The sequence below is a fragment of the Balaenoptera physalus genome (genome assembly GCF_965194825.1).
Source record: "Balaenoptera physalus genome assembly, chromosome: 8".
Lineage (NCBI taxonomy): Eukaryota > Metazoa > Chordata > Mammalia > Artiodactyla > Balaenopteridae > Balaenoptera > Balaenoptera physalus.
The window spans coordinates 2086217-2098349 of NC_138887.1; the positions used below are offsets into that span (position 1 = coordinate 2086217).

General features: G+C 48.6%; 1 protein-coding gene across 5 annotated transcripts in view; it reads left to right on the forward strand.

Annotated features, from left to right (window-relative positions):
• IKZF1 (IKAROS family zinc finger 1) overlaps positions 1–12133 on the forward strand; it is a 91615-nt gene that overhangs the window by 18333 nt on the left and 61149 nt on the right. For all 5 annotated transcript variants that reach the window (XM_082473262.1, XM_082473264.1, XM_082473265.1 and 2 more), the window contains one exon: positions 4020–4139. In XM_082473262.1, the coding sequence (XP_082329388.1) occupies positions 4020–4139 (120 nt within the window). The remainder of the gene's footprint in view (positions 1–4019; positions 4140–12133) is intronic.

Here is a 12133-nt window from a genome sequence, read left to right on the forward strand (position 1 = left end):
TTGGTCACATCTGAGCTGTACCCCGTGTCAACTAACTTCTGGTCACAGTGTGTTACTATCTGCTATGTGTTGACTTGATTTAATAACTTCATTTTCTTATCTTTTATCATGGTGTTGTATTTTATACCTGGTGTTGTATTTTAAGTGGTTAACTGGGTAAATTGGTTTAAAATCAACACATAAAAATATGTTTGCTCCCCATGAAGGTTTTGATGAAGTGGTGGAGGTTCATCGTGGAAATCTCCAGCAGGGAAAGGAACCCAGGGTCGCTGAGTACCAAGGCTCAAGCCAGTGATTAATGCCTCAGTAGCCGCTGCTCAAACTTGGGGGCTTTTAGGCAAATCAGATGAGCTCTTAAAAACCATCACAGAGTGCAGGCGAGGTGAGGCTGAATTCCAGCAGGGCTCGTGACAGGCACGCGGCTGTCTCACCTCGCTCTCTTCCAGTACCGACTTTTTACCAGATGCCCCTGCACACGCCGAGACTGATGTTTTATTCTCGCTTCTTCTGCATGGGGAGCTCCTATTGATCCACCCGACCCAGGGTATTTAGAATCATGGTCCCTACTGTTTCCATTATTCCTTTTTCTCCCCCGTGTAGGAAACAATGAAAGTGCTGAGATGCTGCAGGACGGCTGGGCTGTACCTCAGCACAGGAGCCCAGCCAGACGGAGGCACGCCTAGGATCTCACCAAGTTCTAGTTGGTCTTGTTCCCAAGAAACGAATCAGCTAAATTTGAAAAAAGATTATGTGGATGCATTTTTCACATGAATGGAGGAGAGAGACCACATCCCTTCACTGGATAAATCCCGATTCTTTATGATGCTCCCTTGGTTTCCTCGTGCCCGGGGAATCTAAATTGATCCCAGAGTTCTCCAATGTTAAGGAAGCTCAGAATAAAAAACAAAACAAAACATGAATACAGTCTAGTTTCTCAGTGTCCCGCTCCCAGCCCGTAACCATGACAGCTGGTTAATCAGAAACGTGTGCAAACGTGCACACCCCACACTCTGCACCTTTAAGGATCCGGTCAGTTTGTTGGGCCAGAGTTCCCATGGTCAGTTCTGTGGAGGCTCCTTGGGGGTCTTCACAGAAGCAAGTGGCCTGGGCCTCTGGTCTTTCAGCCTCCCTACCCTGCAGTGTCCCCACTTTACGCAGAAGATGGGTTTCGTATTTTGAAGTTCTGTGTAAGAACTAGAGATTTTCACCCGAAGTGAAGTAAGTCAGACAGAGAAAGACGAATATCATACGGTATCGCTTATATGCGAAATCTAAAATATGACGCAAATCAACATACCCATGAAACAGAAACAAACTCACAGACGTAGAAAACAAACTTATGGTTATCAAAGGGGAAAAGGGGGAGAGATAAATTAGGAGTTTGGAATTAACAGATACACACTACTATACATAAAGTAGATGAACAACAAGGACCTACTATATAGCACAGGGAACTATATTCAATATCTTCTAATAACCTATAATGGAAAAGAATCTGTAAAAGAATATGTGTGTGTGTGTGTATATGTATAACTGAATCACTTTGCTGTATACCTGAAACTGACACAATATTGTAAATCAACTTTACTTCAATAATTAAAAAAAAATATTATTCTTACCAAAAAAAAATTGAAAAAGAGTCCTCTGACCACCTCCCTGAGGTCCTCGAGGTTTGAAGACCATAACTCTAGGAAATCAGAAGGAAAAAAGAGTTGTCAGTTGGTCATATGCTTCCTGCGGGCTCCTGTTCAGAGCTTTGGCCCATTTATGAAGTAGGTGAACAGTAGTAACACTGCGTCTTTAGCTGTTGCTGCTTTTAAAGTCTTCCTTTTAGGGCGATGAAAATATTACTGATGTAATGCACATTTAGTGTAACATGAGCACTTCAGTCAATTTCTCTCTGGCCTTTGGCTTTTCCTTGGGAAATTCTTATCATCCTGCCCCACCTTTAACTATCCATCTTGTACTGGCTATCCAAATATACCCAATAATGCTCTTTCTGAAAATACGCCAATTGAGATCATTACAGCTAAGCTGGAATATTAAACTGTGATGTCTGTTTGCTAGAGAATGCGATACTGTTCCCCAAAGCATCGCCTTGGTGCCTTGCAGCTTCTATTTTAAACTATTCCTGGAAGGGTCGTCTCCTATGCTGGGGATGCTTGCACTGGTCTTGCCCATCCCATGAAGGGTTGTGTCGCTTTTGCAGGTGGTTTATTCAAACAAACAGGACAGTTTCACACTCTGCCTCGCCCCGTCTTCCAGGCTCGCCCTCATCATCATCTGTGCACTCTCCTGCAGGTCTGGGCTTCCGTGCAGGAATATCCTTTGTCTGGGATGCCAGGTTGCCAGCCCAGCCCGCAACCCGCAATCCCAGCCCATCCCTTTTCCACGAACCTTCCTTGAGGCTCCTCATCCCTGCTTGTCTTCCACAGCAGTGCTCATGGGCTATTCTGCATCCACTGGGGGCCTCACCAGCTCTTTCCTTGCCTGGGTCTATTGTCTCCTAACTCAATTTTAGGTAACATCTATGTTAGAAGGTACAGGGGTTTCCATTTCAAAGGAGAAGGAGCATTTTCTACACATCTAGGCTTCCCAGTATTGAGTTCCTGAGAGTGGGAATGATCTCCCCATTTCTAGAGCTTCCGATGAAACATTATAATATCGTCAAAAATAGATCCGGGGGGCTTCCCTGGTGGCGCAGTGGTTGAGAATCTGCCTGCTAATGCAGGGGACACGGGTTCGAGCCCTGGTCTGGGAAGATCCCACATGCCACGGAGCAGCTGGGCCCGTGAGCCACAACCACTGAGCCTGCGCATCTGGAGCCTGTGCCCCGCAACGGGAGGGGCCGCGATAGTGAAAGGCCCGCGCACCGCGATGAAGAGTGGCCCCCGCTTGCCGCAACTAGAGAAAGCCCTCGCACGAACCGAAGACCCAACACAGCCAAAAATAAATAGATAAATAAATAAAGTAGCTATAAAAACTTTAAAAAAAAAAATAGATTCGGGCATCCTGTAAAACCCTGTCTCATTTGGTAAATCCTACTTTGTGAAGCAACTTCTGGAGTTGTGTGGATTCTGTTTTGTTTTCATATTTTGAGGATAAAAATTCCTGGTGGCAGACTCTCTGTGCAGGTGGGGCAGAGTCGTGTTGATTCCCTGTTCATCCTCCTTCCAGGCTTTCCGGCCCCATCAAGTTAATCAAATCGGGAGGCCGGCAAAATACCTACCCCCTGGCTCTTGAAAAGAGAGTGAACAGACCCAGAATGTGTAGCTCTGAGCAAGATGCTCAATCTGGTGACCTTAAAAACGAAATAATATGAGGGTGTGGTGAGCAGGCTTGTAGGAGGGTAAAATGGAACAAACTTACAGGGGAAAATTTGGCCCTAACACGTGAAGAGGCTTAAAAATGTGGATGCCTTTTGACCGAGGCATAAAACTCCTGGGGTTTATACTATGGTGGTTCTTAAAAACGTGGGCAGAAGCTGTCTGTTTGGAGGTTTACCACAATGTTGTTTCATAAAAAAAAAAAAAAAGATTGAACACAATCTAAGTTCAAAAGTAGAAAAAGGATTTAAATAAATCCTAGTGTGCCCATGCAATGAAGTATTACACAGACACCACAAAGTTATGGAAGTAGGGCCACTGGTTATGAGAATGTCTAAAAAGTACAGTTTATTTTGATCAAGAAAATATGTCACCACGCCTTATGCATAATATATAAGTATCCATGTATGTGTACACACATGCACACACACCACAGTTTTAATAGTGGTGATCTCTAGGTGACATGTATTTTTTCACATCTGTGTCCTCTCAGTTTTGGGTGTGGCAATGATATTATTTTATAAAAAGGAAGGCAGGTTCTAATCCCCAGAGAGAAACGTGACCTCAATCCAGTAACTCGAATGAAGCCAAGCCACGGTGAGGCCCAGGCTGTCCCTGCTGGCCCATCGCAGTGACCACCACCCCCGGGGTGACCATGTCCCCAGAAGCTCAAGCTCCTAATTGTCTCCTCAGGGAAGGAAAGCCCCCCGGTGAGTGACACCCCCGACGATGGTGACGAACCCATGCCTGTCCCTGAAGACCTTTCCACCACGTCTGGAGGCCAGCAGAGCTCCAAGGGTGACAGAGGACTGGGTAAGTGGCCTCCTGTCCACAGACTGTCACGTGCTCTAGTCCTCCTGAACCTTTGTCTCTTTATAGTCATTTCACCTGTGGTTTCCCCTCAACCCCCATGTCAAGGAAACACAAGATGCAGGATGGGGCCCTATTGTAGGAAGGACGGGAGACCCAGCTCAGTGTGGCGTTGAGCCCTATGTGGGGAGCAATGTGGCCAAGCTGAGGAGCGTCCCCCAAAGCAGTCATGTCACTGGCCTTCTGTCCTCAGCGCACTGCAGCAATATCAAATTTTATGGATTGTAGATGGGGAAAATTATCCATTTTATGTGTAATGGCAATAGGACTGTTCATTTTCATAGCTCTGGTTTAGAAGGAGCCAAATCTGGCCATTTTAAGTTATCCTTATTTCTTGAATGTCCAATTTAACTGAAAGTAGAAAATCTGACAAATAGAAAATTTTTAATGTTAAAAATAAATCTAGATAATCTTGACTAGCAGACATTTACATGCCTTCTCCATAAAAGAATGTATATGGAAGTATCTGCAATCTCTCCCCTGGTTAACCTACCCAGGCTACAGTTCATGGTGAGAAATCTTAATCCACCCTCTTTAAGAAAACGGAGGCCCAGAGAAATTCAGTGAATTAGCCAAGGTCACATAGCAGAGTCAGAAGGAGACTCAATTTCTGACTCAAAGACTGGTTTCCACTACATTATACCCTATTCTCATCAGCTAAAGAGTCAACAGTTCCTTGGAATACCTATCTTTTTTCTTTTTATAAAGAAAAAACTGTGATGTTGAGAGCCACCCATCTGCACAAAAGAGTATCAGGAAGGGTACACAGGTGGAAATAAGGTAGGACAGGTAGATCTCATGTGGGTCAGCTCATAAGAGCCACAGCCAAGGAGGGCACATGTGTAAAGTTCGCGGGGTTCTGAAAATCGCCAGTTATTTTCCTGTAGGACATCCTAATGTGATAACTAAAAAACATAGTTTGTATGTCTTCATGTGTCTTGGAAACCAAATAGACTCTGGGTATTATGGTTCTTCTGTTTCAATTTAGCTATACAATTAGCTGTACAAACAGACAAAGATAGTGGCTAAAGCCCTTTGATGTAGATGAACCAAGAAAACAAGTACATTTCTGAAATCCTTTTCCCTGTTAGAAAATGTATATGTGGGCGAGTAGGGGGAGAGAAGAAGGTTTGTGGATCTTGCCCTTTTTTCCACACACATCCTTTCAGGGTTTCCCAAAGCTGAGACACAAAAGGGCATGCTTTGTTGTAATTGATGCATTTATGTTTAAGATTGTCTTCTGTTTATTACCAGAGGTACTGGTTTGTCATACACCCTGTGCTGCTGCAAAGTTTCCTTTCAAGACACATTTACATAAATTAAAAGATCAAATTTAAATAAAAACATTAGGACAATGAGGGTGTGTATACATGATAAAAATTTGCAAAGGCTCAGGGAGAAAAAGCCAGAAGAAATTATGTGGATACGTACCCACTAGCCATTTAAATGAACCGAGAACCCAGACATCAGAGTTAGGACTCCGGGGTCATTATGGAGAATCTGGGGAGCCCCCCCACCCCACCCCTGCGCACTGAAATCCCTGCAGCTGCTGTGCAGGCTGACAGCCATAGGCACCTTGGGCAACCTGTAGAGAACTGAAAGTCGGGCTGGTTCCTGGAGAGTGAAGAAGAGTCCACTCGGTGTAGGTAAACAAGCCTTCGTTATAAATGCCTTCGCGTTCTAAATATACCACCCCTTAAGAACTTCAGGTCGTGGGTGATCTGCCTTGGTCAGAGGTCCTCAAGGCCCTGGTTCCAAGACTGCGTTCTGGTGGTGAGATTCAGGCTGGGTCCTGACAGAGCCCGTGCAGGTGTGGCTGGTACAGCTGGGGGTGTGATCTCCCACAGGCTCTTCCCTGTGCTTCCTCGCCATGCGACACGATGCTCACCCACTTCTCCTTTCAGCATAAGGTTTCTAAAAACTGAATTTCAGAGTTGTAAAACTTCAAACACCCAAGAATCCTCTTTCCTTGGTTTGTAAATAGCGGCTGCCGTGTGGACAGGCAGGGAAAGTGGTTGGAAGTGGGGGCCAGGGACAGAGGAGTGATGGGTCACTGCCAGGAAGCTAGAAAGGACAGAAGCACAGACTACAGGAGCAGACAGCGGGAAGGTTTAAGGAGACAGGTGAGTGGGAGAGAATCCCAGAAGACCAAGGAGTAGAGAGAAGCATCAAGGAAATCGACTACTACTGTTCATGCTCGGCCACTGAGCTTTAGAAACCATCCTTTATGGTTTTTGAAGGAAATCAGCTGGCTTGAGTAGGCGGTGGTAAGTTGTTTATTAAAGTAATGCATCCTAGGTAGCACTGAACAAATGAAGTATGTCAATAGCATTAGGAGACCACTTTAAAAGATGGGGAATTAGAAGCTGGAAGGAGAAGGAAAGGCACTCAAAGGCATGTTGCGTCAGCTCCCTGGGAAGAAAGCAAAGGAAGGAGGGTCAGGGGACAGACAACAGGAAGCAGGAGCCCCTCCCTGCTTGGGGGCCCCTCCCTGCTCGGGGGGCCCCTCCCTTCACAGAAGCAGGAGCAGCACAGCACAAAAAGGAAGCAAGCGCCAGGGAGAAGGCACCGGGGCTGTAAAGGGTGGGGAGGATGGTGGGGAGGGCGGAGGCTGGCCCAGGAGAAGCTGCACCTGGGAGGGGAAGGGTGGAGCCTGGACCCCTCCCAGGCAGACCTCTGAGCCTTGGTGCCCTCATTTCAAACTGGCAGCAGCATCAGAACTCAGCTCACAGAATGATCTCCAGGGTTAACTGAAAACATGCAAACACGCTTTGCTGAAGACAGAATAACAAAGTCAAAAAGTAAAACAGACAGTAAAAGGCAGAAAAAGATCTTTTAAAGGTTTATATGAGCAGAGTAAAGGAGCCTGTTGTAGCTTCCCCTGAGAGAAGGGAAAGAGAATGGATAAGATTTGCAACCCCAGGAATAGAAGGGGAATTTATTAATTAAAAAAATGTGATCCAGAGAACAAGCAAACTGAAAACACAGCCAAGAAGACGGGGGAGGGATCAGTTAGGAGAGGGCAAGACCAAGAGAGAGATTGAGGTGCTAGCTACCCCCAGACCCAAGGTCCAGTCAAGGGTGCTGGCTCCTCCGGTGGAAATGTCAAGGAGAAATGGCGAGAGGCCAAAAGATGGGAAAAGATGGGAAAGTCTTAGGTGATAATAGATCACTGGGTGTCTGTTTTAGAAAGAGCCAAGGGATGCTTTTGAAAAGCTCTGAGCCCTCGTTACCAGTTTTAGACAAATCTAATCCCAACCAGGAGAACAGACCTGAGTAATGAACAAGTTGTTGGGAAAGGTAGAAACCAGCCCCCTAAGATGGGGAGGTAGCATCTCACTGGTGGCAGGTCATTCCCAGCATGAGAAAAGTAATGATTTTGCACTGCAAGCCTTCCCCCAGTCTTGAGGGAAGTCCTGTAGGACTGTGTGGAAAGGTGGTCAGAGGAATAAGGCCAGGCCAAGGCTGTTGCTCTCATCTGGCTCCATTTTCTTCTGGGTCTGAATAAGAGGAAGCAAGGGTCTGAAGTGCAGCATGAAGAATGTAAGATAGACACAGGAGAGAACTTCCTGGCCATGAGGGATTTAGTCATCAGGACAGTCTACTTAATGAGATGCTAGCTCGTTCTTCTGAAGTGGTCTCTTTAAAAATGAGAGAAATCTCGTCTCTCTGAAGTGGTTGTGTATGAAACTGGTAAAACGGAGGATGCACTCAGTGACCTCCTAAGGCAACCCCCAAATTTACTCAATCACTCATGGCTGGTGCCCTAGAGAAGTGGAAAATGGGTCGAGAGTTCTTCTGACAGCTGTTGACCAGGGGTGATTAAAAGTGTCTCGTGCAGAAATGATGTCAGGACAGGCGTCTAACAGGACAGATAAGCATTGTGAGTAAAGGAACGAAAAGCTTAGTTCTTTTCCTCCTTTATTCAATAACCCATACGTTGCTTTCTTCCTTCGGGTGTGGATTTTTACCCATTACTGCCTTGCTCTCCCTTTGCTTGTGTGGGTTTCCGTCCTAAAATTGGGCAGGGGTCCTCCAGCTCCCGAATGCTATCAGTAAGTGCACAGGCCTGGAGAGGAAGAGTGAGAATAGCAGGCTGGCTGGTTCCAGCCCCAAGAGAGACTGTGAATAAAGTCGGAAGCCCCTTCCCCTTTGAGTGTAGATGGCTGGCAGGGAAGGAGGCTTGCTGGGCTGGAGCAGAGGAGACAGGGAGAGGCCAGAGGTGGAGAAGAGAGATTTGAGGCCAGAAAACCAGATGGTACCCTAAGAGAGATGCCTGGCAAGGTTAGGATTTAGAGTAGAATCAAAGGGAAGACCCAGGGGCAGAAGCCCAGTAATGCCCAGGGGGTGGTTGAATTAGCCGACGGCCAAAGACTCGAGGCTGGTTTGAGGTTGAAGGACGCTTTCCAAACGGCTCGGCTCCATGGACAGACAATCAGGATGACCTTGTGTAGTAGTCACTTGAATGCAGAGGGAGGTGTGAGGTTGGGTGCCTTTGAATACGGGGCGATGACGTGTGTTTGTGCGTACCCTGCCACATTCTAGAATGTTCTTCCCTTGCTCACAGGACCTACGCCCAGAGTAGGGCGGGCGGCAACAGCCATTGTTTCCTGGGTGGTTTATTGTAGGACCTAATTCCTGCAGGTCACACCCCCCAGAGTGGTGTTTGGAGCATTCTTGAAGCTGAATTCTTGCGTCAGCTTGGGTCCTTGGGTCCTTCCCTTGCAAGACTTTGACCAGGGTTTGATTCACCCTGGCAAAAATGGAAAGAAAAAAAAAAGTAGAAAAAATATCTGGCGTTCTTCCCCCTGGAATCCAGGAAAATGATTGTGTCTACACATAAATTCTCTTTTTTGGTCCATTCACTTGAAATAAACATTGCTTTATTCCGTCATGAATTCCAGACCTGGAGTGTGAATCGTAAGAGGATTCATATATTTTTCACTGGTGATTCTGGTACCAGATCTCACTTTTGTTTTAAAGTTCTAGGCAGGGCACCAAGACGGTGGCAGGACGGTGGGTGAGGGCTGTAACACCTCTCCACAGCCTGGGTGGATGGGAGATGCTGGAGAGCGTTTTTCACAGTGGAAAACAGTGGGCTTTGGTCTAATTGGAGCTGGGGCGCTGGCGTTTGAGTACGGATGCTGCGCCCGCTTATCTAATCAGCAGTTAGAGGAAGTTGTTTTTATCTGTGCCATGCATCTCCTCTGAACCGAGAAACCCCATTTGAGCTCGGGAGAACTATTATCTCACAGCATCTGAGCATTAGCTGCAGCTGGGCTCGAGCTTGTCGGGATGGGATGTGCGCTGTGAAGCAGTCGCACAGAGAAAACCGTCCAGGGCTGAACTCCATCCAGGGCTCGGGTATCTTGGTTTCCAGTTTTCTTCTGAGGAGCAGCTCAAAGCATGTCATTTAGATTCGTGTTCACGTCTCTGTTTTATTTAGTTCCTTACTCCTTTTCGTAGTTGACGCATTGTGCAGTGCTTTTGATGGAGCACCTTTTAAAGATTCTGTCCTCTTCATCTTCCCATTTGCTGTCTCTGCCCGGGGTGCCTGGTGAAGACCACAGAGGTAACCATACATCACCAAACCAAGAGGAGGCCAGTTGGAAAGATTCTCATTTTCCTGAATTTCCCAAAATGTGAGACACAGCATCAAAAAAAAAAAAATATTTTGCCTACTGTCTAAGTCTTTCAAGTTTTGAAGAGGGACTATTACATAGCAGGTTCATTGCTTCCCATTTAAAAGTAAATGTTAAGTTTTTTCTGACCTCTGTTTTGTGGGTCAGCGCAAAACACTTGGAAATCATGATCTTTGTGGAACATCATGACACGTTGGTACACGAAATTAAAATAAGTGATTGTGTGCTGCATGGGGTACCATCCTGTACTGGGTTTTGGTATATAAGGTGGGACCAGGCAGCAGAGGCTTCTGTGTGTAGTGCCTGTGGTGTGTGTGTGTGTGTGTGTGTGTGTGTGTGTGTGTCCTGAGTGGTAGTCAACAAGACACCACAGGGGGTCGCCTGGAGGAGCATCTCTGCTCCTGGGACCCTGCTGCAGGGATTCCGTCCTGCTGGCCCTGGCAGGTCACCTCCCTGCAGGGTGAGGGCATCACCTTGCCCATTGCTGTAACCTAGGGCGAGCGCCAGGGGGGCGGCGGGGCCGCGAGGTAGCGGCATCCGTGCAGCGGCAGCCGTGGGGGTCATCATCATCCGTCAGGCGTGCTCGCTGTGAGATCTCTGCGGGATCTGGACACCAGATGAGCACGTGCTCAGGTCACCTCCTGGCAGGTGACTTCGGGGAGAAGCACCAAGGCGGTGACCTCACAAGACACCGAAAATTCCCAAGAAAGAAGGCACACGGGAAGCAGCACGTGATCGGTGTGGCAAGGCCCGAGGGTCTCAGCAAACTCTGGGTCCTTCCCAGCGGCTGGAGAGAGCGGGATACGAGGAAAGGCCTGGCTGGAGGGTGGAGGGCTCGTGAAGGTCCCCCCACCAACCCCGCCGTGATGAGGGCCGGCCCACCGGGAGGATGTGCGTGGGGACGAGGGGCTCGCGGTGCTGAGTTGTCAGGTCATCTGAGGGCCAGTGTGTCCTGCTTGTACTCGGAGGTCAGTGACCACACGGTTGGAAGCTGTCAAGGTGTGTGCGACCGACAGCAGGGCCCCTGCTGGAGGCCAGGCTGCTCTGGGCCCCGCCCCTCCTGTCACCTCCCCACTGGGTTCACTTTAGGATTTGGCACCGCACCGTTTAGGTTGGCTTTGTGCTTTGTTTGAACGTGTGTTTCTGTGACTCTTAGGACATGAGGACCTTCCATTCAATAACAGTAATATTGACTGAGCCCTTCTCCCTGGCTGACTGATGCAGCCGCTGCCTTGCAGACCTTAGCAGTGACAGCTTGCAGACTAATAGCCCAGCGCCGTAAGGCATGGCAGAGCGCTCACAGGGACATCAAGTTTTCTCTAAAGAAAGTGGACAGAAGGGCTTGTTCCCTGCTGGGCTGGGGAGTGGGGCGATGGGGAGACTCAGGGAGCTGAAGTTCTCACAGAGGCGAGAAGGTGAGTCATGTTTGACCTTAGGAAACGAGTGGTGGGTGGGAGGAGCAGAAGGGGGTGGGCAAAGTCACAGCAAGGGCCCCCGAGGCCAGCTCTGGGAGCGAGCGGTGGGGTTTGGAGGGGACCCTGCAAAGTGTTTCCTCCAGACCTGAGTGCTGGCAAGATCATCTGGTGACAGCAAACAGGGAGAGATGTCCTGTGCGTGAGCCAGGAGGGGCCGGGTGGGGAGGTGATTCCCAGCAGTGGCCACGGTATGTGTGACCACGTGGCGTGGGCACGCGAGCGAAGGGACTGCAGCAGTTCTCTTAACAGAACGGGAGATGGACACAGAGTTGGCGTTGACTGGAAGTCCGTTGACAGTTTGTAGCCAAGGAACTGTCTGGAAGGCAGGACACGGGAGGGGTGGACAGAGCTGGTCCGGCTATGCCAGGAGGGAGGCTGAGCGCCAGGGCCTTGGGAATACATGCATGTGATTGTCTGGAAGAGAAAGCAAGGGAGGAAGCAGAGCACGAGTTGCTTGATTCGGGTACAATTTTCTGGAAAGAAACATGGTGTAGAAGTTACCGGGGTAGAGATTTTAGGGAAGATGCGAAGCATGAAAGGGTGGACGGAGGGGCTGGGGAGGGGCCTTCGGGAGATGGGTGGTAGCTTCCCAGAGGGCTCGGCAGGGGTGGAGGCCCAGATCGAAATGCAGGGGAGCAGGAGGGGCCGCGGAGCTCAGGCAGCCGGCAGACAGTAGGGATGCAGGGGGCAGCCGGGAGCAGGCTGAGAGGATGCAGCCGGGGAGGGAGCTCAGGGTGGCCTGTGTCAGAGGAGGACAGTTAAACCTGTTAGAAGGCAGAGAGGAGGGAGTGACTGGAGAGAAAGGACTAATCAGCCCAGT